This window comes from Chelon labrosus, assembly GCF_963514085.1.
Source record: "Chelon labrosus genome assembly, chromosome: 1".
In the NCBI taxonomy this organism is placed as follows: Eukaryota; Metazoa; Chordata; class Actinopteri; order Mugiliformes; family Mugilidae; genus Chelon; species Chelon labrosus.
In genome coordinates, this window is record NC_140337.1 from 8,890,128 (window position 1) to 8,916,608 (window position 26,481).

The 26,481-nt window shown below is 43.5% G+C and overlaps 1 protein-coding gene across 1 annotated transcript; it reads right to left on the reverse strand.

The window, feature by feature from the left end:
* Positions 1-26,481, reverse strand: tesk1b (testis associated actin remodelling kinase 1b). The gene is made up of 11 exons (XM_084561216.1): positions 26,295-26,481; positions 24,787-25,512; positions 13,043-13,164; positions 12,789-12,837; positions 11,328-11,474; positions 9,933-10,015; positions 5,320-5,410; positions 4,629-4,712; positions 3,663-3,749; positions 2,101-2,197; positions 1-2,011 (listed from the first exon to the last, which is right to left on the reverse strand). The coding sequence occupies exons 2-11, from the start codon at positions 24,973-24,975 to the stop codon at positions 903-905; spliced, it is 2,058 nt and encodes a 685-aa protein (XP_084417342.1). The 5' UTR covers positions 24,976-25,512; positions 26,295-26,481; the 3' UTR covers positions 1-902.

The window sequence follows — 26,481 nt, forward strand, 5'->3', positions numbered from 1 at the left end:
TGCATTCTATCTTTTTATTCAATGCCATCTTTAAATAATAAGAATCTGTACATCTCTGAAGCAGGTCTTTGACCATTCATTCCCAAATATAATGATATTAACAGTTATTAACAACAGTAATACAGTTGAAGTGCTTAACAGGCAACAGGAAGGGCCGACAGAGACCATACAGCAACAAAAATAGTCTTAAGAACGGTGTGCAGCACACACTTCCTCACTCTTCTCTCTTTCACACATCTAGCTACTCACAATGAATCCATTACATTCACACACTTCCATGTTACACTCTCTCTCTCTCACACACACACACACACACACACACACCTCAGCAGTGCGCCATACACCTCTTGATAATTAAAGACATCAAAGCATAACTGCCTGATCATTCAGAAACAGCACCAAACATCAAAAGATCATTGCAACAGTATTAATACTAAGCTTACCATTCCTCATTTCAGCATCATCATCATCATCAACATCATCATCAACATCATCTATCATGAGAATCTTTACAACCGCAAATATACAGGATCTAACTGACAGGGCTCCACACTGGAGTGTTTACATGCTGATCAGTCCTGGATATTCAGTCAGATCTACACAGTTTGTGAAGCCCTCAGTCCAGCAGAGGGCGACACAAAACAAGCTACCAGCAAAGTTCATGTTCCACAGCTTCCTTTGAGAAAGTCAGACCATTTTTTTGGAGTGTGGAGAGTAATTAAGTAAACCAATCTGGACACTCAGAGCCTCCCGTGCACCAAAAAGTGTATCCGGAAAATAAGCAGAGTATTGCTGCGTTAAAATCTGTGCAAATTTCAAAGAGGACCCGCTTAAATTCCAGGGAAGAGCTTTTGGTGCAGAATTTCCACGCCTGCTCTGGGAGTATTTGGTTGAATTGGGGTTTATGTCTGTGCCCCAGGCAAGGTGAGTCCTGGCTCCAGGCTGGTAGTGGTGGTTGTGGGTGTAGGTGAGGGCGGCAGGCCCTTGGGTCCCGGACAAAGCAGCCCGTGGGAGGCTGCGTGGTCCCCGTTCAAGTTCTTATAAGGGTTTCTGCGTGGTGGAGCTCTCAGACACAATGAGGGGAAGCGAAGGCCGGCCAAACAGCAGCCAGGACAGGAGATCACCTCCTCCTGGTCCAGAGAATGTCCGCTGCCGGACCCGAATGGAGAGGAGTCGGCCGGGTCACTGGGAGGGGAGTGGTAGCCGTTGCGGTTGGTTGGAGTGTTAGTGGTGGTAGCACTCCAGCCCAGTGGTCGATTCAAGACCACGTTGTTGTTGTCCAAATTGGAGAGGGGGGGCAGGCATGGAGGCCCGTTAGAGATGGCTGACCCCCAGCCGTTTGAGAAGGGAGGTGTGGAGGGTTGGAGGGGAGTTGAGGAGTGAGAGGGAGGAGGGGAGAGTTTGGAGTAAGGAGATGAAGTGCTGTTTTGTGTATCTGGGGAGCTGGTACAGTCCATGGGCTCCTCCTCCCTCTTCTCCTCCTCCTCCTCCTCATGTTCCAACAGGTTAAGAGACAGGGGGAGACCTGAGTCACCTGCCAGGTGAGTATCCTTCTCTTCTCCTAGTAGACTCTGCTCCTCGCTTGCTCTGATCCTTTCCCCATTTTCATTGTCTATCATAGATGGGGAGTCTTCCTCTGTGAGGACGGTGTTCGGCGCCGATGTGAGGTGCGGAGGAGGCGTACAGGGCAGCGAGTGGCAGCGCCTGTGCCTCCTGGGCATGTCAGCGTCTTCAGCTTCAGACGCAGAGTTGTCATCGCAGTCCGGTGGAGGAGGCAGAGTGAAGGTGAGGGAGATGACCGACTTGCTGGGAGTGTCGAACAGCTTGATTTTTCCACCTTTGAGATCCTCCCTCTGGGAGAAGGGGTTCACCCGAGCAGGAGGTGCCAGGTTAACAGAAGAAGGGGGCGTGTCCGGAGGATGGAGCATGTCTGACTTGCTGCGTGAGAGGCGGGGATTCAACAGGAGGCCGAGGGATCGCCTTCGCAGAGGGCCAATAGCTGGAGACACAGCTTTAAAGAAAAAATAAGAAAATGAATCATGTTAAGTAACAAATACAAATATCCAGTTACTGCAAATAGGTGCCTGCAAAATGTCCCACCTTTGACTGTTGGTTCATTCTTCTGTTTCCTCTCAGCTTGTGTCCTCTCCAGCTCTGCTACGATTTGGGAGAATGACGGACGGAGCTTTGCATCCATCTGGTAGGAGGGAGAAACGGACAGAAGATTAAAACAGATTTAACAAGAAAAATTATTGCCTGCAGGGCTGGACTAATTTCATCTTCTACATGATAATGATATAATGAGGAGCACCCCGTTACCTTCCTGTGGCTTCTAGGTGTTTAAACACATGCTGCTTTAAAATGCTGCAACCTATTTCACTGGTAAACTCTAAATAAACAGCGCCCTCTGGTGGTATTCACCACCTCATAACACGAACACGTCAACTGAGTTGAGCTGACTTTTTCACAATGGATGGTAAATTAATAGACGGTAATTTAATCCTATAGATTTTCCTTTGTTATTTTACATTATGTGTGAGGAAAATGTTTATATTTCCAATCATCCTTTCATTACGCATTTCCTACATTGAGCAACCCTAGACAGTTGCCTAGGAGCAATGTTCTCGTGACTTTTGACCAATGGCGCTACTTTAACGCCAAAGCATTTTGTGTAAATGACTTCCTGTGTCATAACCACAACCTTGTGAGTTCCATTTGAAGGCAGCAATAAGTTGCATAAACACTGTATAACTGCTCTGCTAAAACATGCAGGGAACAAATGTAAAATGATACAGCAACATTAAACATTACGCTAATTTTCTGATTTAGAAAATTAGATTAAGAAAACCTTTATTTGTCCCGCAATGGGGAAATTGCAGATCATAGATCATAATAAATGAAAAATAAAATAAATGTCAACCCCCTTTTAGAGGCAATAGCCTTAATAATGCACTTATATGATGGGGTACAAAATTGATAGGTCTACTTATATGCAATAAGGTTGATTTGAGTTCAAAATAAATTACCACTGGTATCTGAAGAAAAGTTACAGTCTAATCTAACATTTTTTAGTAAGAAAATCTAAATCTGTTACTATTCCTCCACTGCAATTCAACGCAGAAACACAGTAGAAGCCCAAAGACAACAACTTATGAAATCCTCACTTTTGATGTGCAACTCTGAAAAACCTTCCCTTTTTCTTCACAGAACATGTACAGTTTAAGACAAATTTGACACCATTTGAAAATGTGAAGAGCCCCTCCTTGGCCCCGCCATTTTTTACGGCTGCAAAAAAACACATTTGTGCCATTTCCTGATCTTTTCACGTTGGCTTTTAACTCCTTGTGCATAACAAGTGCCGATAAGGACACGGCACTGATTTCAGACTTGTGGCTCACTGAACGGTGTTACAGATCCAGCCTTTTAAGATCCAACCTATAGTACAGAAAATCAAGTCTGACACATGTCTGAACGGCCCTTTTGCTTCCGTTCCTACATTTGAGGTTGCATTAAGCACAGCTCAAGAAATTTCTCTTTTCATAAAACCTGCAACATTGAGCCAAATGTACACATGACCCTGCAACAATGTAAGGACACAGACAGAAGGAAGGGAAAACATTATTCAGGACGGTGCATGCGTGTCTCAGATGAGTGTTTCTTACATTACAGCAAGCGATGGCCAAATCCAGGAAATCTGACGGACAGTCTCCCACCATCTGCTGAAAGGCCTCCACATCCAAACCAAAGTCCTGTAAGAAAAACACAAGGAGAAAAGGTGTATTATAAAATGTCCTTCCTCTGTTTAATGTAGAGATGCAGCCAGACAGTGGCTTCAGCTGCTGTACTGTTAAACAGCCACCAGGGGGAGAAACACTGCAGTGATGCTTCAAAGGCTCTAAATGTGGGTTAAACTCTGCTGCTGCATCCTAAATAAATACTAATTGTATTCATTCTCTAATTTATGATTCTGTATGCTGTTATTGAAAACAAGAATGGCTGCATATATAGACGCTGAATACTTCTATGTGGGGTTTTGATTCGCTTTTGCAATCATCCACCATCTGTTTAATTTTTAATCTTTTGCAGATCACGGAATTTGCATTGCATCGTGGGTAATCAGCAACGTACTGCAAAGTAAAGACTTTTCACCATCTCTACTTAATACGTGTAGTTTTTTTTTTTGCATTTCCAGTTTGAACACACATGAAAAATCTGCTCAACGTGTGTACGAGTCGAGGACTGAGTGACTTTATGACGCACACTCGGTGCAGTAATTCATCACACAGCACTGTATGTGTCTTTTGACTTTTTAAACAGTAATTACGGAGGCATATCTTATCAGCATAAGAAATTCAGCTTCCTGTTTGTACAACATGACAAACAGCAGATTCCAAAGTGAGATGACCGCCACTTCACATATTTACAAAATCAATCTGATATGGAGCAACTATTGCTTAGTGACTTTGACACTGCTGCTTGCACACACTTCAGGCAGTAACAAGAACTCTCCTAAATATTATCAGTAACAGCTTAATTATAAACATTTTTTTTTTGTCCCAAACAGTTAAATAACAAGGGGGTTAGTTAAATGCAACGTGCATTGGATGATGAGTATGTGTTAGGGGTACCTCAGTGCGTGGCAGGATGTCGGGATCGGCCTGTATCCTCGCAATGATCTCACACAAGATGATCCCGTATGCAAACACATCCACCTGCAGAGATAGGATTAAGGGATGATCAACGAGAGATAAAGATGATCTTAATAAAAACAGAAAGAGACACATGTGGCTTTTTATAATTTCATACTCTGGATCTGATCATTTTACTTTCATTTCACCAATGTCAAACTATTCCTGTAAACCTTTCATTAATAAAAACATTTAAATAGTGAAACCTCTGTTTATGTTAGTAAGTTTGCCTTGAATACCTGATTATCCTGGTTGCATGGTATTATTTTTGGACTTTTTCCCATAAACTCTAAATTTAATCGTTACGTTATGAGGAAACTATTTTTCTCGTAAACCCAGACAGGCTGCAAAACACAGTGTAATAACATAACCCCTGCTTAAATGTAACCCTACCAGTCAATCAGGATTTCCACTAAGCCATACAGAAAATACTACAAACCCAGGCCAAGATGAACACCCATTACATAACCGAACGCGTGTTTGCCTTTTTCATAACAACTCATTTACTAAATATTTATTGCTTTATGCCACTGCTTGGTTGCCGGGTATATTTGACCAGGTATTATCACACCCACTCTGGACCTTGAACTCTCGCGACAATGTGCAGCCGAAGAAAGCAATCTGTCAGTACCTTCTCATTATACACCTCTCCTCTGAGCACCTCCGGAGCCATCCAGTAGGGGGAGCCGACGACAGCCAGGGGCTCCTCGTCCTCTTCCTCACTGCAGAAAGAGGAAGGAGGAAGAGGATGGATGGATGAGAGAAGCAGAGGGATTCATGTTAAATTATTTAATGTCCTGGGGAAATAAACCTCTTTATGAATCTGTTAAAATGAATTAATGTGGAGAATTAGGTTACAGAGGTTGGTCTAAAAGAAAAGGACTGAATTAAATACTACATAAAGTTAAAAAAGAAACCTGTTGAAGATTTGATTCACCAAAATTATAAACGCAGACTCATTTAATTTATTCTGAGTCTGAGTTTCTGCTTCATTTCATTGTAGTGGAAATGAATCTTGTAAAAAAAAAAAAAAAAAGATGAAAAATGTATCACACCTCAGAATAATAAAAAAAAATTGCTAAAATATTGTATACACTAATTGTTTTTTTTTTTTATAATCAGTTTACTGTTAGGCTCCGAGAAAAAAGTAATGTTTGACCATTTGTCACATTTTTATTTCTTTTTTAAATAAACTTGCAATTTTTCCTTGGTGTAGCCATTTAGACAACCAATCAGAGCCAGTTTTGTCGTCAACAAATGCAACTCAGTGGCACACAGATTATACATACGACTATGTAGCTTTTACCACCGCTTAAGGACCACCTAAACGTAATGATTAAGCCCGGACATCTTTGGTGAGGGTTAATCGACTCCCAGCAGAGTGACTCCAGACCAACATTTCCCAGGATACATTTTGTGTCTTTAAAGAAATCAATTTCTGGGCAAAAAAAATGAATGAATTAAGAATTAAGACAAACTGAGAGAAGTTGTGATGCTCTGAAATCACTAACAGTCAAATTATGACAATTTCTTCTATCAAATTTGGACAGAATTTTACATATAGAGGAGTTTCTTCAAATATATCAACGTCTTCAATGTGGAGAAGCAACGATTTTATTATATTCACAATTTAGTCCTTAGAAAATCAAGGCAATCATAGTGCAACGCGTCTTGGTACAAAGCTACATGATACATGCTGGTGCATGTCAGGCACAAGATAAAATAATACATATTTGTTATATGAGAAGCCGTAACAAATTTATTTCAATATGTGAACGACAGACGTAAACGACAAATAAATGGAAGAGAAGCAGTCAAGCGTTCACGCATCACGCCCCATTTCATTAACGCAGAATCCAATCAAGAAGGTTTTTATGAGTTGAAGCTTCACTGTGTGTGTGTCTGTCTGTGTGCACTTCCTCTTCATCTAAGAAACCACAGTGTTTTCGGTTATGTGGAGATATCGTTGAGCAATTCGAGCTGAATAAAAAGGAAGGAACAAGAATGTGCAAGGACGACGTGCTTGCACACATGCAGGCAAACGCACACACAAGCGCGCACACACACCCTGCTGGCAGATACTTCCTCTCTGTGCTATTTCCATCTGCTACTGTGGGCTATGATGCTGCAAAAAAAAAAAAAAAAAAAAAAAAGAAGAATACAGGCAAGGGCAAATGATGGCAGAGGGAGAAATGAGGAGAGGAGACGGTCATGACTCCCAGCGTAAACAGCATTTGGAGAAGTGGACCGACAGAAGCGAGAAAACTGAGCGGAAAACAGACAGCAGCAGAAGGAAAACAGCTCGACAGAAGGCTCATAAATAAACAGAACAGCTGAGGGAAAAAAATGATGATTAAGTAAAAGGCAGGGGCGACCCGTTATGTGAGGGACAGCAGAGATCCGGTAAAGCGCAGAGAGCAAAAGGAAAAGGACTGGAATAGTTTGACCTTATTTGGAGCGCTTTGCCTAAACCCCCGTCATCTCCTCTCTTTCCCTCCTTCCCCTCTTCCCCCCCCATGCCACAAGCACAGTGGTATCACTCCAACGCAAACACACACACACACTGGCGAGCGACTGTCAACATCATCCATTCTCTTTTTGTGGGACGCTGCAGGATGCAACAGTGTTTGAGCAAAACGAAAAGCAAACACGGCCTTGGGGAAGGCTGAAACTAAATTCACCCACTGCCGTTATTGAAGCCGAGTCCGGAGCAAACAGAGGCGTCACGTTTAATAGGTGCAGGTATGCAAAAGTAAACAGTGGCGCACACACAGCAGGGTGGGTGGGGATTTGTAAAACGTTGACCTTGTTTCTCACTTGACGGGCACACACACACACACACACACACACACACACACACACACACATTTTCGGCTGGTCTCATTAGGAGACGTGTATACACAAAAGGCGGCTTGGAACAAACGCAGCCAGCGGAAACGGAGCACGCAAACAGAAGCGGGCAGGCCAGGTTACAAGAGCAGCTGTCTTATCTCAACAAGAGTCGAGTTTACTAACCGACAGAGAGGAGGGGAGGATGAAGACTGATGTGTGTCTATGCACATGTGTGGGCAGGAGTCGTCGACATGCTGGCTGCTGCTTTATGGTCAGCCTCCACATCCTTCTCTCATTAATCCAACTAATGTGTCACACTGACTGGCAGTTGGGACGCGGACAGGGAAATTATTTTAAGGACGACTAATTGATTTGACACATGCGCTTATATGGACATTGAGACGTGGGTCTACATTGTGGCAAATATGCTTATTTAGTGTTTTCGCCAAGAGCCAGATGAGAGGATTGGTTCCCTTCCGACGTCTGCGTTTTAGAGCACGAACAAACAAAGAACCAACGCCGCCGAAGGTCGACTGTGACGTCGCCTGGGTCTAGTCCAAAATGTTGCACTTGAAAACACACCACAAAGGCTACAGACAATGGCCAGCGGGCATGTATTATAAGTTCTGCACCTGCCTGAAAGAAATTAACTCTTCAATTCATACCAGCAGGTGACGTTCAAACAGGGAGAGCGGAAGAGCTACTTATAGCTGAGAGGCTAATCGCTGCTCTTTGAGATGGCCCAAAACCGGCAAACGGACGGTCACTGGCTTGGTATGTCTGCCATTAGTTTGGTTTAGGGCTGCTGTGGCTCAGTAGGTAGAGCAGAGGAACCAGAGCGTTAGCAGTTGAATCCCCAATTAACAAATGTGTATCTTACGCAGTCACAGACAAAGTGCCAAGGTGTCCTTGAGCAAGACACTGCTCCCCGATTTCCTCCCTTGGAACGGTTGTGTGGATGTGTGTAAATCTGTCATTGTCACTGTGAAACCCTTTAAAGGGGAACTACTGGGTATTTTTTTAACAACCTGGACCTCATTTCTGGTATAAAATACGATCGTTTACTCACCCATATAACTTTTGTGTCATTTGGAGTCATTCTAGCGATATTTAGATCCAGTGGAACGCTGCATATATCCATATAGTGGGAGTGACTGGGGCACCGAAATGCAGCCTCTAAATAACACATTATCTGCCGCGAAACTAAATATTTTGTTATGATACACTAGTGCTATTCCCCGTTGAGTCCGGGGTAATTCCCCTTTAAGTACCAGCAGGTAGAAAAGTGCTATACAAACACAAAACCTTTCACCATCAGGAGCCTTTAGCATGAAGCTACAGAGATTAGCTCAGTTTAGTTTAGCATAGGCATGTGGCATTTTCTCTGTATCGACAAATTAAAGTGACAGGACATTACATGTCATTTAGTAAGATTAGGATGTCCTGATGGATGAATTTTTAGGGAGAGCCAGGCTAGATTTTTACCTATACTGCCAGTCTTGATGCTAAGCTAGGCTAACCTCTCCTTGGCTCTAGCTCTGTACGTCACACACAGACACCGTCAGTGTTATCAACACTCTCAGAGAGTAATTATCTTGCAGATTCAGATACTAGATTTTGAAGTAAACACTTTTAAAAATTTATTTCAGATGTTTTACATAAAGGTTTGATGAATTCATCGGCTTCTCCGCTAGCATGTGAATCACCTAGGGGTTAATTTCACTAACATTCTGCTTTTACTTCAGTACAATTTCAATTGCATGGATTTCCCCCCTTTTCAACAATGGAGCTTTTGTCTCATTGTGGTCATTCTGCTTTTTGCTCAAGTAAGGGATGTGATCACCCTCCTATTTCAAGGAGACATGATGTCACCATAGAAGCAGCTGAAGAAAATAAAATCAAACAACACATCTGAGGATTGCTGGTCATTTATGGTCCTACTGTGCAGGCCAGTGGTGAATAAAATACACCACATAAATGTCATTGAACACACAGCTGCAAATACAGATGAGGAGACACAATGAAACTCCAGCAACAGAGCAGTGAGTTTGTGGTGCGTAATGAGAGCTCAGATTAAATATTGACGCCGCCGCTGTGAGCCGAGCTGCTGCCCGTCCTCCCTCCCCACCTTTGAAATGATGCCTCGACAGTATTAATAATCATTTTACAGAGAGCGAGGGGAGACGGCATACTTTGGAAAAACCCGAGTGTGCTTTGGTGTGAGTAATGGACTGGCTTTGTGCGTCTCATCAGAGGGGAAAAGAGAAGCTGTGGGAAACAGTTCTGAACACGTAAGCGAGGCAGAGCATGAATGATAAGAAAGGACAAAGAGAGAAGTGAAGGAATGTGTTTTATTGAGCTGGACTTATCTAATCGCATAGTGCTGATTGATAGTTTGATGTACGGACTGACCTGTAATCTGGAATTTTCTCTGCCAGGCCAAAGTCTCCCACCACGGCCGAACACACGGCACCTTCCCAGCGCACCAGGCAGTTCTGCACAAAGGGTCAGAGGTCACACACGTCACTTTATAACTACCGTTGTATCCACTCTGTGTGAGAGATGCTTTCTATGTGGCTGCCCTCTCTGTGCCCTCTGAAGCAGTTGGCTCTGAAACAACACCAGCTGAGAACAGCTGATGTTTCCACACAAAGTTTTATATGTGTGTTGTTTATTACTGTTATTTCACCACGTCAACTTCATAGCTGCTACGTGAACACGGTATCTCCTCAGACTGATGATTTGCTATTAGGTACCTGACACTGCTATTGTTTCCTATAGAGGATACATTTCACACTCGGTGAACCGTGTAAATACACAGCGATACTTGATACAGCTTATCTTAGAAACAGTAGCATGGGCCAAAGTATTAATCCAAATGAACCTGGACTATCAACAGATCAAACTCTGTCATTATTACCCACAGGCCACAGAACCTTAAGCTTGATTTATACTCAACGACGGGTTCACACAGAGGCTACGTCGTAGGAGGCTACGCATTTACACTTGTATGCTAGTCTGACATAACCAGACTCAACTCTTATCAGAATATGGGTCTTATAAAATGCTCTTTGGATTTCATTACGTGCCGTGCTTCGACCGATACAGAGAAAAAAAAAAAACATAAATACTCTGCATGTAATTGGCCAATCAGAGCCATTTTTTGTAAACAATTTCAACTCCATGGTGCTCAGATGACATATATGACCATTTAGCGGTTACTGTTCTATTTCTTTCTATGTGGCACGGCAGATCTTTGTCGGAGCATGATCAGTTCCCAACAGAGCAACTCCAGACCAATGTTCTTGGGAGCTGCGTGTCAAGCTATGTCGTAGGGTACCGGAGGAACCTTGTACCTTTAGTGTAGAAATGACAATCATAAATCTGGCGTCAAGGGCCCTGAGGAGTCCAGGATCAAAGGTTGTCAATGGGTATTGAATTAAAATAATAATAATAATACAAAGGCCTTAACCTAATAGCTTTATTACTTGCCTGATGCCTCTAGTCTTGCCCAAAAGCCAGCTCCTTGTTTTTATGTAAATGTATCTGGAAGCTGTTGTACACAGAACCTGACCTACGCATTTTTCCACAAATATTTTTGTTGCACAACCTTTTTAAAGCTGCATACACTTTCTTCCATTTACAAAACCTACCTACTTATCGCCAACCAAGTGACTGTGGTTCAATGTACATCTGTGCACATACAGTATATTACACAACCTCCCTGAGGATCACTCTGCATTAGTGTTCATTGATGTGTGTGTGCTGTACGTGGGCAGTGAAGCGTGTGTGCTTATGTGTCGTCACCTTGGAGGTGAGGTCCCTGTGGAAGATGCCCTTGCTGTGCAGGTACTTCAGTCCCCGAGCGATGTCCAGAGCCAGGCTGAGCCGCGTGCTCCACGACAGGTAGACGTCGCTGCCCAACAGCTGCTCCAAGTTACCGCCATTGATGAACTGGATCAGAAACGGAAAGGTGCTGATTAGTAATGCACAATGCCTGCATCCCATTCATCTAACAAACAGCTCTTCTTGATATGAAAGCTGCTTCCAATATTGTTTGGGGAAAGTGGGACCACGGCTGGGAAGTTATTACAGTCATTTGCACAATATTGCTCAGGCTCATTTGTGAATCAATTATCTTTCTGACGTGCACCTGAACAATGATGAATCTTCAGGGCCGCAATCGCAAAAACCACATGAATAAACATTTAGTCTAACGTCACAACCGTGGCAACGTCTCATCATACCTTTGCGCAAACACAGACACGTTTATGATTCACATGCATGTCTGAAATGGATCATGGCTCCTCAGTCTGTTTCGATTGCTCTATGAAACCCGTATAAATATCTTGTTTACACATCTTGTTTGACAGGGTCCATAATGTTTCCATGTTCCGGCTTAAAATACATGAGCATGTTAAAATTGGAAAAAAACAGCTCAGTACACCGTATGTGGAGGATGTGAATGGCTGCTTTTAAAATAAAATGAAGAAATGAAGGCTGGATTATGGCAAACTTTTTTTTTTATTTTTTATATTTTTTATCTTTTTGGTTAGGTATTTTGTTTTTTGCGAGAGAGAGAAAGAAGCAGTAAACCGTGGAACGAGAAGCATGACATGTAACAAAAGTGTGAGTTAGTAGAGGTTAAAATATGCACCCTAACCACAAGATTACAAGAATTTCCTCTTTTTTTCCTGACAAGTTTGTTTATTGCCAATTTATCATTTAACAAAAAAATAAATAAAATCTTTGATGCCTGGTAGTATTACGTGAGTGACACGTCATTATGCTGGTTAGCAGATTTTAGAGACACAGAGCGCCAAATCTCCCTCTCATCTCCTGGTCTTTTTCTCTGTTCATTGTTAAGCTGCTCAGTCGCCATGGAAACGCCAGGTCAACCATTCACATGTAAGAAACGGGTGACATGTCATGACCTCTGTCTGCGTAATACAATCGATTCTGACCTCACCAGTCAGTCACAGACGCTTGCAATGTAAAGAAATAAATAATGACAAATGACTAAATGACAATTTCGTGTAGCACATGCGTAATAATTGTGGACAAGAATGTAAATTGAGCTTGAAATGAACGTGAAATTAGTAAAAAAAAGTGTTATGATACCAAGTTGACCTTTCATCCCCCCAAAAAATTTATCAGGAATAATCTAAACTGTGAAATGGAGCCACGCTCAGACAAATTCAGTGATTTTTTTTTTTTTTTATAGGTGTATGTACCCAGTCATTAGTCTCAGCTTATTCAGCGTCTTACCTCTGTGAGAGCGTGGAGCTGCCCCTCATGGACACACACTCCGATAAACCTAGAGGGACAGAAGACAAATACACGACGCAATCAAAAACAGACACTCCTTTGACGAGTCACGGCTCTTCACGCAGACAAACCAGACCCATCCCAGGTATATGAAGCGTGTCATCCAATAAAGACGCAGCATTGCGGTGCGTTTGTGGTGTATTAAGGTGCAAAAACTGAGTCATTTTAGCGGCAACATTCAGCATTTCAGTTACCTGAGTATGTTAGGGTGCGATAGTCTGTTCATGAGCTGGACCTCCCTGAGCATGTTGGCTCGGTTGCTGGCCAGGATGTTCATCTTCAGAGCCATCACCTGGCCCGATACACGATGCTGCACCTGGACAGCAAAGCCAAAAAAAAAAATTTAAAATAAAAAAAAAAAAAAAGGGGAAGAAAGACTTGAATTTTTTCTTTAAAATCAACGTACATGATTCACAAATTCCAGATAAAAGATTACAACACTACAGCTTCAACATCGCCTGTTTAGAAATAGGAAAGAAGGAAAGGCGAGATAATGTCGCAATTTAAAAACTTGTTCAACTCGTCAAACCAAAGTATTTAAAACCACCTCAGAGTAAGTCAGACATATAGCTTAGCAGAACGGGCCCGCAGCAAAGCATTTATGACACATTCATACGTTCATAAACGACATCATCAACGCGGCTCAAAGTCACAAATGAAACCGCAACTCCGTAATATCTGGAAACGGGCCATGGAACATTAGCAGGTCAGTCGCGCCTCTTCACGTGTCTTGGCTGCCTCCCCACCCAAACCTGCTCCCATGGCAATGGCTCTGTCTGGTATGGTGACCATGGAGACGCGACATGCTTCCCCACAGGCTACATGTTTGTGCATATTTGCCTGGAGAGTGGCTCGGAGCTCAGAGAAATGCATAGAAGCAGGAGACGACAGCTAAATACTTTGGCAAGGTTTGCAGAGAGATGTAGTCAGAGGCGTTTCTGTGTGTGTTAGCGCGTGTGTGTGTGTGAGTGTGTGGTGAGAAGTACTGTACTGTACATGTGTAATTAGAAGTGTCAGATACAGAAAAAAAGTGAGAGCAAAGGCGATAGAGTTGGCATTATGAAACAGAAAGGACTGCCGTTAAATACTTTTCAACAACATGATTACAACAACATTCACATATAATTAAGGATTTGGCTTGGTGACATAAAAAAAATGAGTATCAGGCCTATAATATCAGTTTTTGCCAATTTTACGGTTGGATCTGCAATCATTACAAACCTTTAACAGAATCCGAAAACATCTTTAACTTAGTTTCTTTGTTGTCTAGTCTTAAAGCACATATTAAAATTATTACTTGGTATTGAACATCAGTACTTTTGGGGCCTGATATCAAGAGGACACCTCCATCTGCAATGTATGCCTCATTTAAAAAAGTAACTCATACAAAATGGATTTATTGTAACTGGTTAATATCTAATCATATTATATTCTTATCAAAAGGTATGCTGCATAAGATTACAATAGCAAACCTTGTTTAAAGGTTTGGCAGCAACAGCAGGCTGCATTCCAGCGTCAACCGACTTTTAACCGAAGGAACTTTTACTTAGATTTACAATCAAGAACTGTGACCTTAATTCTTGGCCGTGAACCAAACTTCCTTTGAGCTAATATAAGAAGTTGCGTGTTCATTAGAGAGCGTGCAACGAAAGACAGGGTGAGGGACGGGGAGTGTGGAAGTGAGGGGTCACAGCCTGGAGTGTGACACTGGCCTGGATCAGAGCGGTGGCGATGGAAAAACCACAAAGCCTATTAGAGCGCAGACTAGAGAGCAGCGAGTAACGCTATTAATACACACAGACGCACGCTGAATGAATGAAGGCTGACCACTTCTCCTTAACGGCCGGTCAGTGAGAGTCGGTCCCCTGCCACGCAGAGCCACTCGAGGACTTCAGCCCGTGGCAGGGTGACGCACACACGCATGGCTGCACACATGTAAATCACGCACAGACACGCTGGTGTACAGTAGTGGCTTCCTCTTGCAGAAAAGGAAGTCCAAGCAGAAATTTACACACAGCAGGAGCATGGAAGGACTGCACAACTAATGTCTACTTCTCTTTATATATTTACAGCACTTAAGAGGATGATGGAGAGGTAGAGCTGCGGAGACGATTATGGGGTTTCTTTATATACAGAAAGCCTCCTGCAGCGCTTAACACAGATTTCTCTGGCAAACAGGACCGTGGGTCTGCAGATTTACTTCACACAACACTCTTTCCTTGCACACATCCGCCTCGACACTTCTTTATAAAGAAATTCTGACATGCTCCTCTAACTCTGTTATTAAACAGCCACACAAACGCATCTGACTCACACAGGCAGGTTAGAGGGGCAGACGCGTGCCAGCTGCTGATGCAGCAGTGGCTGGAACTGCAACCCTGTTTGACCCAGCTGTTTTGTCACGACAGCGTTTAGCTCCCAAACAAACAACCTCTCACTCCTCATCATTGCAGGCCCAGAGTCTGACTCAACATGATGCTCAAGTGCAAGTTGGGCAACATTTTCTCAGGTGTGTGTGTGTGTGTGTGTGTGTGCGTTTTGTCATCCGACGGGCTTAACGAGGCGTCGTCACCGCAAGATGTGTGTGGTGTTTTTCTTTTTTTTCCTCGTTCCACACACTTTAGCGGCCACCTCCACAGACTTTCCACTGGAATGATAATGCCTACATAACAATCATCCCATGATGCAATTACAACTACAAGACGAACACGGCAGACACCCCTGCTCCTGTGCATGCACTCGGACACGCCCAAAAGCTCTCCTTCTAACACACTCGTCCTTGTAAAGTGCTGCCGTCAGCAGACGAAAAGGTCACGGGCATCCTTTGCACTTGCTCCACGCGGCCAACATGTGCAGCGATGTCTGTCATTAGCCGGCGGCCCGATGAGGCAGACTGCTGCGCAGCGAGACGGAGAGGAGGATGTGCCAAAGACTGTAGATGGAGGAAAGAGAGACTGTGCTACTAAGATATATTGTGACATTTCAGTCTCACAAGACTAAAACTGTAGTCTAAAGGACGGAACTGGAAATTTCTATAAATATTTGGAGTACACCAGGTTTATTTTGGGGTCTATCATCGCTGTAGCCAAGATTTTAGTGAAACTGGTTAAGACCTAAATTGTTGAACAGAAACCACGAGCAAAGACGCTCAGCATGTGAATTTCATGTAAAAAGACACGTTGTTAAAAACCCACGTTTCCTTAAAAAAATATCAAAGCAGCACCCCCACTTTTGGTCGCAGACAACCATGTATGCAATTATTTTTGCGTCTGCACATCATGGCCACAAGTATGAGAATAAATGCTTTACTGCGTGTCCACATGCTTTCACCTTGTAGTTGCAATTCTGACCGTAAGCAGAAAGAGAAAATTCTTTCTACAAGCCTCTTGTAGAAAAATCACAAGCTGCTGTTGCGGAGGTGGAGAGCGACTGAGTGTGACCACACGACCAAATTTGCGCACACGCACACAGCTGGATGACTTCGCCTCTGGACACCGGTTCGGCTCTAAAGGTTGTGGATTTCATGGTTACTTCCCAACTTCCAACCAGCAACAGCAGCAGCAGCAGCCGGCGTTACAATTTCAGCAGCAGAACGTGCACTTTCAAGAACCTAAATCAACTTTTAGCATCAAAATAAAACAGTGAATACACATTAAGGTTTAAAATCTGTTTCTCACAGGAATACTGCTCTGCAAAGAAGAACTATTGTGCTTTTGTCATCACAAACTCCCTTACAGCCTCAATGGCCTGCAGGCACACAGATGAAAACAGAATATTCCCTTCACAAAAGTAAAATCAGCATGAACTCATTGCTTCTTTTGCAGTTTTTTTTTTTTAACTCGACAAAAGCATAATTCGTCCCGCAATCAGCATTTCAAGCTACCCCTTTAAAAACAAGGACAGGCAGGCTTCAACCAATTTGACATGTGGGCTTTAGGGTGACGACCCTGAGGGGGTGAACTGCGCTCACACTGCATGTTGGAGAAAATGACTTCTCCTACAAAACATCTCAAGATTTAAGCCGCAGCCTGAGGCCCTGTTCTGAGTTATAGCGTGAAAATGAAATGTGTGTGTGTATGTGTGTGCTTGTGTGTGTAGGTGACAGATGAGTCACCCAGCTAAGTGGGGTCCGTCAGTGAACCAGCAGGGAGGTCCCGCTCTGTGCGGTCGTGTGGGGTTCAGAAACACAACCTGATCCAGGAGAGGCGGGTAATCCAGGTAGCCGACGTGTTGACATTCTGTTGCGCAACAACAACACCACCACCACTACCTCCTGACCTCCCCCTTCCTCAAACACGGGTCTGAACACAAGAGGTCACTCAAGTTCAGTCATGCAGAAATGGGGGTAAAACGTCAAAGAAAGCTTAAAAATACAACGAGGAGTGACAAGAGGCAGTAGCAGTTTATCCTACTCATGCATAGTTTTAGTTTAAAGTAGGACAACACTGATTTTAAATATGAAGCTCAGTCAGTCATAAATAAACCTTCTCACTAAGGGGATCTACACAAATGACGAGAGACTAGCAGCAATGTGGTATCAAGAGACAATGGAATTTTAATCATGCACAATAAACCTTTAGTGAGGAGGGCAGGTGCCAAGATGATTTCATGTCTACTGATAAAGTGACTGATAAAGTTGATTGACATAAGACGCAAAAATATGTGTTCTCCAGAGGTTTACTGCAAGAAAACACAACAGCTTTGGAAAAAAATGTACCACGCTGATAGCGGGCTTGGAGCATCGGGCGAACCCAGATGGCACCACAATGATTGGTTGGCCGGGGACGGCACGAGCAGCTAGCTCTGTCAATACACTAGCTTTATTTTTATGTTCTAGTCGTTTCACTAAGAAACATTTGGAGTGGGAGGATCAAATGTCAGCTACAAAGTGACAGACAACGAGTGAACCGCTTTATATGTGACCAGGGCTTAAGACAGTCGTTGATATCTTTACTGACATTATTTAGTGGATCAGGTTTATGCCAAGGATACATTATCCTCATTGGTGCAAGTTTATTACTGAATGAATCCCAATAGTGACCTAGCTCTAAGGGTCTCGCAAATCAGTGCTCCCTTGACATCGGGAAATGCCTTGAGTTGAGATGGAAGTTTCATTGAGAGGGAAAAACTTGTACATGTGCACAGGACCTTTCTTAAATCTGAGAATTTTTGCTGTAGGCCACAAATTTATTGCCCGGATTTAAAACAGCAAGTAAAAGGTGAAAGGGGACCATGTCAAAAGGTGGAGATTGAAAGATTTGATTATTTGTTCTCTGTGGAGGGATTCAGTGACTTTAGCGTGTAGTACGGACCGGCATTACAGGATCTGCAGGGTCCGATTTCTGTTTTTGCCTCCCTTGTTTCAGGCCAGATATTCATTCTTCTCAAATCCTCTTGCAAGTCATGCACTTTTTGAAAATTGCGAGACTGCGCCTCTAATCTGCCCAAGCCTTCGAGATACGAGTCTAAAATCTTCAAATTTCCAGTTCAGACTCGTCTTCTGGGAGGAGATGGTGCCATTAAGTCTTTAAAATGTCATTTTTGACTTAAGCGAGCAAAACCAATTCTGCCAGATTCCACTGAAGTGGAGGGATTTGGGAGAAGGAGGTATATAAAAAAAAAAAAAGTTGGCAAAACAACACTGGTGTGCGTGTGAGCGGTTGATACCACTGGAGATAAGCGAGTTTATGTTGTTTTGACTTTTTAAAACCATGATGGGACAGAGAGGACATTAAAAAACACCCGAGCCCCACCACAAAAACATTACACCATTTCTGTGATATTGGTGACACACACACACTGGGCCTCGTGTTTACCTTCTTACAAGGGAGCGGCCTTCCTCGAGGTTTAGCTAAAGACTACAGCATGGGAAAGAAACACTCATTGTGCATGGATGTAAACACACGGGCGCTGCCTCTTAAGATAAATTTATAAAAACATTGGCAGCCATGATAGATAGTTAGAGGGGGGAAAACAGAAGGATTGTGCAAGAGTTGCACAATTATCTATTTTAATCTCTGGTCCACATGCTCAGCGCCTTCGTGTTTGTGCGGCTAAATACTAGTGAAGTGAGTGGCAGCGGAGCAGGCCCCAACTGGAGCGATGGAGAAAGGGAAATAATGAGGGGGGGGGAAAGTGCTACACTAAAGCCGCCGATGTTCAAGTCTGCACTGGCTCTCCCATACCAAAGCCACCATCCAACAGGGACATGAACACACACACACACACACACACACACACACACATACATACACACCCACCCACGCCGCCTCCTAATCCAGAACACCGAAACTGATCACAGGCACACAGGAGACAGCCGATGACGGATCGCAGTTCGTGCGCGTACGCAGGTCCTGAAGGATCTGTTTTTCCTTACTCCTTTGTTGTCGTTTTATCTTTCCAGAGACGAACTTGTTCCAGGGTTTACCAATAGCGGGTCACATCTCAACACGTCCTGCAGGGAGATTCCCGGCACTCACTGGAGAAACGATCCGTATCTCTTTCGCTCCGGAAAGTAGTGTCACAGCTAAAAGTTGGGGTCGATAACGTGAAATCAATGAAATGTCAGAAAATGGTGAGAAAACCCATCACTTACGTCTTCAAACTTTTTTTTTTTTTTTTAATGCTGCACTGTGGCCCAGATGTTACAATGCCTCCAGTTCAGTCTGACTTGTGACATTCTTTTCCTGTCTACCACCACATAAATAAATAAAACACTCTAATAAACACAAATCCTAAACCCAAATTCACCCAGGTTAAGTTGAAACTAAAAGAGGCAGGATGTGATCGTACCGTCACCAAAGAGGTGAAGATTCGATAATGTTCAATTTTTGCGCAGCTACTGTCCCTGACAGCTGATAACAACCGAAGATAAACACATCACAGCAGTGTTTGGCAACCCACTTCCTTCACATTACCGCTCTGTCACAAGCAGCTGACACACAAACACACACACACACTCAAATTAACTCTTCAGTCACGGTGCCGGCCCCCTCTTTATCCAATTACTCTCCTTCTGCTTGTTGGCATAACTCATGATTTAATCAGACTGACGCTACCACACCTCACCTCATCTAATCAGGCCAGTCACAGCTGGTATGATACTTCCTGTGATGATAACTTTTCCTACTGGTGAAACTTTCAGTGTGACTCATGGAAGAGCATTTGAGCCAGCTATTCATCGCAGGTACCAAGAGTAAAGCGATCAGATTAGACCTGAATGAACGGCGGAAGGAAAACTACCAAGTTAGTCAACATGTTTCAGATCAGCTGAGAAGTACTTTTAGTCAGAAACATTCAAACATAAACGACTGACACTGCGCTCAACCAGCAATGGTAAATAAAAAGTTCTGGCACGTCAAAGCACAACATGTCGTGCAAATGAGATCCTTCATTTTAATCAGAGAGACAAGACTTCAAGACCTGAACAAATCAAAGTTCCCTTTGAGCAGACGGGCTGTCTTTGAGCTTTCAACGACGACGCAAGATTTCCATTTCTCATGTAAATCCTGGAGACGGTCCAAATGAGAACCAAATCTGACGAGAGGTTTGCTCTGCGTTTCCTTGTTCTTAGACGGCAGGCGTTATCTCCATTAGCAAATATAATACCCATTATCAGAGCGGACATGGCTAGAAAGTGACACCGCAGTCCAATTAGAAAACAGATCCAATTGGTTTCTTTGAGTCCCGGCAGCTCTGAGAAACAGAAGGAATAAATAAATAATTACTTCCTGTAGTTAACTGAGCCGCTCACCGACCATGCAGATTATTTGTGATTGAGGGTTTTTTATTGTTTCTGAGCCCGAGGGTTTTCAGGTTGAAGGTAGAAGAAGCAGGCCTGGAATACAAACACGAACCAGAGAGTTTTCTTTGAACAGTATTAAAGGATGATGAAAAGCAGCACCTGAAGGATTTGTCTTGACACGTGTGCTCCCTTCCTTTCTCCCTCTTTTTGGTCTTTCTCCCTTCTTTCTCTCACATTGCACAATTGCACAGTGGAGAGGTGAATGGCTGCCTGTCTGCCTGCCGCGAGCCTCCATTGATCTGCACTGAGGACTGAAGCTCGACAGCAGCGCGCGCACACACATATACATGGCAGGAGGCCAGAGCCTTTGTAAGCAAGTGCAGAGCATCCACTTGAGAACCAGGAGTGTAAATACGTGCACCATATATATATATATATATATATATATATTTTTTAGTGGAGTCTAAATGCAACAACAAAACATCTGAGAGGAGTTTTTCCTGCAGAACGGGCTGGCCTTTTCCTATGAACTGAACCAGGATACAGAAGCAATTGTTCAGTCATCCGTGTGAGCAAACTTTTAAATGAGACTGATAGCGGTGGTAACAATTTTGCATTTATATTGCACTATCAAAGGGCAAACTGATCCAGACCAAGTGGCAACTTGAAAAGCTACCAATAAACGCTGTGACATTTGCATGCTCATTGGCCATTCAAAGGGCAAAGCTGAGGGAGTATCTTCATGTAGATGAGTGGTCTGAAGGGCCCAAAGACCCTAGAGTGCAGACGCAGCACAGAAAAGTCTCATTTAATGCAAAGATTACTTTACTATAATATTTTAAACATTTGAAACTCAATTTTCTTGTTTTACCCTCCAAAACGGGGGTGTCAAACATACGGCCCGTGGGCCAAAATCGGCCCGCCAGAATGTCCAATCTGGCCCGCAGGAAGAATTTGCAAAAAATTACATAGAAGACATTAACTGCAATTTTTCAATAAAACTGGCACCTATTCTTAAGTTGACCACTAAAGGTTGTGGACATAACACAACACTGAGCCCCAGAACTAAACAGCAGATGTGCTAAAGTTGAACTTCTTTTTCTTAAGAAATTTTAGGTTGACCATAAAATGTTGCGTAAGCGGTTAGTTCATCACACGTTTTAATAATGTACTTGTCCTTCTTTGCACTAAAACAAAGGGAAAAAATGCAGTTGCCCTTGTTATTATGTTACCGGTCCGGTCCGCTTGAGATCAAACTGGGCTGTATGTGGCCCCTGAACTAAAATGAGTTTGACAACCCTGTTCAAAGGTTACGGGAAGTTCAGATTTTCTTGCCAAAGCCACATGGGAGTACAAGACATACGTCTGTCAGCAGCGTCTAAAATGAAGAGACATCATCCAGTATCGCTAGGTCAAAATACATATTCTGAAACAGTTAATCATTAATTAATTTACGGACAGACTGATCGCCGCAAGTGTGAAAATGTCCTGCTTTTCTCTGACCTTTGTCGAATAAAGTGAATATTTTGTGATTTTAAAGACAAACATTCAGCAGCTGAATCGATGAAAGTTAATTTTAGCAGCGGCGTAGCGTTAATCACAAACATATATCTCTGAATATCATTAAAAGCACCTCGTCACAATGAAAACAAGCCAGATTTATTGGAAGGCGCGTGTTTGTAACCTGGTGTCAATGACAGGTGCTCTTAAACCCCCATATATCACACTGACAGCTGCAGATCCAAAAGATCAAACGAATTCCTGAGGAGAGTCGGAGTTAAAGAAAATACATCACTACTCTGTAGGTTCTGGCACAACGCCCACTGTTGATATAAAGGTGGTCAAAATAACATGTTATTAAGACACGGGCATTGTTGGAGGCAGATATACATCTCCGTGTTATTGTAAACACTGATGACTACAGCTCTATTGCCGTCAGTCTGCTTTGGATTAGTGCTAGTTTAAAAGATTAGCCGATTACAAATCAGCAGCTTGTATTGCGCAATGAAAAGTAAGCTTTTTTTTTTTTTTTTTAAATAGGGTAACTTCAAAGTATGTCTAAATTACAGAGACAATACTGTCAACTACTCTACACGAGTCCTTGAAGTACACACTGAAACAAGCAATACAGGGAGAAATATCCAGTTAAACACTAAATATACTGTAAGTAATGGGATGATCAATTGCACAAGATTCAAAAAAATAACAATAAAATGATGTGGCTCCATACACATGAGCACAACAGCGTCAACAATCCAAGAGCAACGTCAAAGTGTAGCCGTCTGCTCAGCCTCAATCCTAGAAAGTTTACAGTATGTTCAGGACACAAAAGATCAGAGCTGCCAACTAGAAGTCATTTTCACTCCAAATCCCACTGTTGATATTTATTTTACCAACAGTCCATCGATCACTCGGCTGAAAAGCGTCCAAAAGCATCCACCACATTTTCAAAGAGCACGAGCTTTAACGCCTTCAGACCGCTCGTTTCCGCAAACAGACGACGCAAACCCCAGAAAAGCCGTAAATCGCAGATAAGCGACCTCGACAATGAAAAGCTTATCGAAACTATTGACTAATGTGTCCGCTTGGAGTAAATTCATTTACAAACAGGTGGATACATGTTCAGACCCACCTTCAGCAACATTATGTCACACAGGCAGTATGGGTGTGTCGCAATACTGAGGAGAAAAAAATAAACCATTTCTATGCATGCATCTTCATAAAGCATAAAACAAGCGTGTTTCAGATGGGCCGTGACCTGGATGACTGAGAATCTACAGACATTTCTGTGCATGGAAATTAGTTAAGAGCCAATATGAAAAAAGGAAGCATTACAAGCTACTGCAGCTAAAGGGTTAAATTTGACTAGACGGCCTTAAAAGCACTGCTTTTTACTCTTATTTTGAAACGAAACATGTTTTAATCTCATCCTCCTCAACTCAAAATGTAAAATGCGTCACACTTTATTTATTTACTTTTTTATTAATGGTGTTAAAGTCCATCTCCGAACACAACTTGGCGCAATTTATGGTTCAGTTTGTCAAAAAAGGGAGGAAGCTTAAGTAGTAAAACCTTCAACAATGCAGTTAATCAACACGTGCCTTGACATTTTTACTAGAGAGAAAAATTCACTTGTTGTGCCTCGGTGTTCTTCCTGGATTACCAGCTACATATACAGTGCACTGGTGCAGCCATGAGCCTCTTTAAATAAAAAAAACAGGCTGGTTAACATTGCTGTCAGTTAATGCCAAATGCCACTGTAATCTATACAGACGATCGAGAGCTGCAAATATTAATCCGAGAGTCAAGAGAGAAGTATCATTCGGCAAATAATCTGGTATTTTTTGGGAAAACAAAATCCAAACATTTGCTGCATCCAGCTGATCGGACTAAAGCAGACTTCTGAGGACAAATGGTTAACCAATAAAACAATCAGAAAACAAACTGTGAGGAAAATAACAGATGCTTCCCTGTTAAGCTCAATATAAAACAAGCTGAGATCTTTAGTCCTCATGCTCTTCAACCTCAACTCAAAACTTTCCGGGACCCAGAAATTAACTTCAATAGCTTTTTCCACCCAGTAAAACCAATCTAGTTTGTATTGTGGGATCTCTCACACCATCACACTATAGGAACTCAGAGTCTTTAATGAGGCGTTGCCTGGAATTAGGCTCTATACAAGTGAACAGCAGCGTGACAAAGGGATGAAGGCGGCTGAAGGCGAGCAGACGGTGAAGCATAGTGTTTCCTGCACGTGTGCCAGAACTACTTGTCCCCGCGGTATCCACTTACACACCAAAAAACAGTGCGCATCCAACCCAACATATGGGTCACCCCAAACATGTGTGGACAGCAGAGGACGATGAGGTGGGACAGGGAGGTTTAAAGTTCCACCTTGGTGCCACCTTCACCTTCCTCCTGCAGACATTCAGCATCATGCATTTTTCTTCCTTAGATTTGATTTAGGGTGCACTGGTTGCCATAGAAACCACTTCTTTTTAACATGGTTAAAGTTGAGTGACAGTTGACAACTCACTCTGGACTTTTGAGAAGTTGCACTCAATCTTATCTTGTTAAATACAGACACATAGTTATGACTTAACTTGAGGATATGAAGGATGCTAAAGTTTTAAATAAAGCTGTTTGTGCATGATTTGATCGCTGGTCAACCTGTTTAGACTCCATCTCTCTCACCTTGAACACCTCTGAGAAGAACCCTGCGCCGATCTTCTCGCGGCTGAAGTCATCTAGGCGGGCCAGGCTGGACACGGCGCTGCGCAGGGCCCGGTAGGACGACGGTCTGATCCGGTTGGGTCCGTGCACGCTGTGCATGGGCGGCTCTGCCTCTCCCTCCTGCTCCGGCTCGACCCTCTCCGTCTCCATCTCGGACGGCCCGGGGGGAGGAGGAGGAGGAGGAGGAGGAGGAGGAGGCGGGAGGAGGACGTGGGACGTGTGCGTAGTTTAAAATCCAGCCCGACTACTGTTTACATTTCCCATGTCCGCTACAAGGCCACAGCGCTGGGCTCTCCGGAGGGGAGGGATGATAAACGCTCAGTGGGGGGGAAACCAAATGTTGCAGCTGTGGTCAACAACCAGTTAGGCCCGATTCCCCACTGGTAAATTCCTGCACAGGTCCGGAACAAGCTTGTGTCCGTCTGTCCTCAACTAACTACGCAGCTGCAGCGCTGCATCACAGAGTCGGAGCGCAGTTTGGGAGAAGTCCCTCATGCCGTGCAGCAGAGGAGGCCGCTTTCTTTCTTAACTGCGCAGGCTGCTGCTGCTGCTCCTGTCTTAGCGGCGTCTTTCAGTTTCCTCCAAGTCTGCTCCTCCTGCAGTGGGCTCTCCTCCTGCTTCCACCAATTGAATCCCGGGTTTCCAGTGCGCACAGAGCTGCCTCACTGGCACTGCAGCCTATTAAAACTGAAGAGACAGAGTGAAGAGGGGGGCGGGTACAGGGGCGTTAATTCAGCATATATCACAAAGTGTGTGCATCTGATGTGACATATCTGTCATGGAAACTCCTGCAGCTCCTGTTGGAGTGATAATATCTCAGTGATGGATCACGAAGACTACCAGGCACTGACGCACGCTGATTAAATGCGACTCTGAAAATAATGCTCTACCATTAAAATAAAAATTTGCCTTACCGAGTCTTTTTTTTTTATGCCTGTGTCCACATCTCCTTGTGAAGTCTAAATTTAAGAGGAAAATAAATCCATCAGAGAGCAAATGAGGCCGTTTGTTATCATGTTCTCCAACGATAAGAGCCGTGTATGCAGCAAGATATCGCTGCTCACTCTCATAGCTTGCACTTTGCACACACAGGCTCTCGTTAATGCTGATCCAATCACTCGGACAGTGGGTGATTTTATTCACAGGTCACTGTCGCTCGGTTGCATTGGAGGGTCTCCTAAACCCCCAGACGGCAATGTTCGCAGTCCCTGATGCCCTGCAGAAACGTGCGTTCCGCGGATCATCCCACAAGCCTGACTGCGGATTGTAAATTATGGATGCCAAACTGAGCCGAGTTTCTGAGCTCGTCTGTCTCAGTGGACCCAGCGCGCACATTTCTGGCTTTACGATTCAAACAGATTAAAAACATAAATAAATAATAAAAAAAAAAAAAACGCTGACGCACAACTGCACCGAGACCGAGAGAGCAGAGAGACGCGTGCTTGCCCGCATAGGAGGACGTGACTTACCTGGCCTTCTCTTAAAAAGACATAACCTCCGCATGCGTCGGTGTCCTCTGTTGAAGCCCCGAGCCCCGGATCAGCTGCGGCGTCCGGTTACAGAGAGCTTTATTTTACTAATTAATCATCCCTGCGCGCCGACTCGAGCCGCCTTCTCACACGCAGGATTCTGTGGTTTCGTTTTACGTCGCCTCCG

Coding starts and splice junctions, on each gene's coding strand:
- tesk1b (XM_084561216.1), bottom strand. CDS start 24,975: ATGGAGACGGAGAGGGTCGAGCCGGAGCAGGAGGGAGAGGCAGAGCCG. Junction 4,713..5,319: donor GAGAGGTGTATAATGAGAAG/GTACTGACAGAT, acceptor CTATCTCTGCAG/GTGGATGTGTTTGCATACGG. Junction 2,012..2,100: donor GAATGAACCAACAGTCAAAG/GTGGGACATTTT, acceptor TTTTCTTTAAAG/CTGTGTCTCCAGCTATTGGC.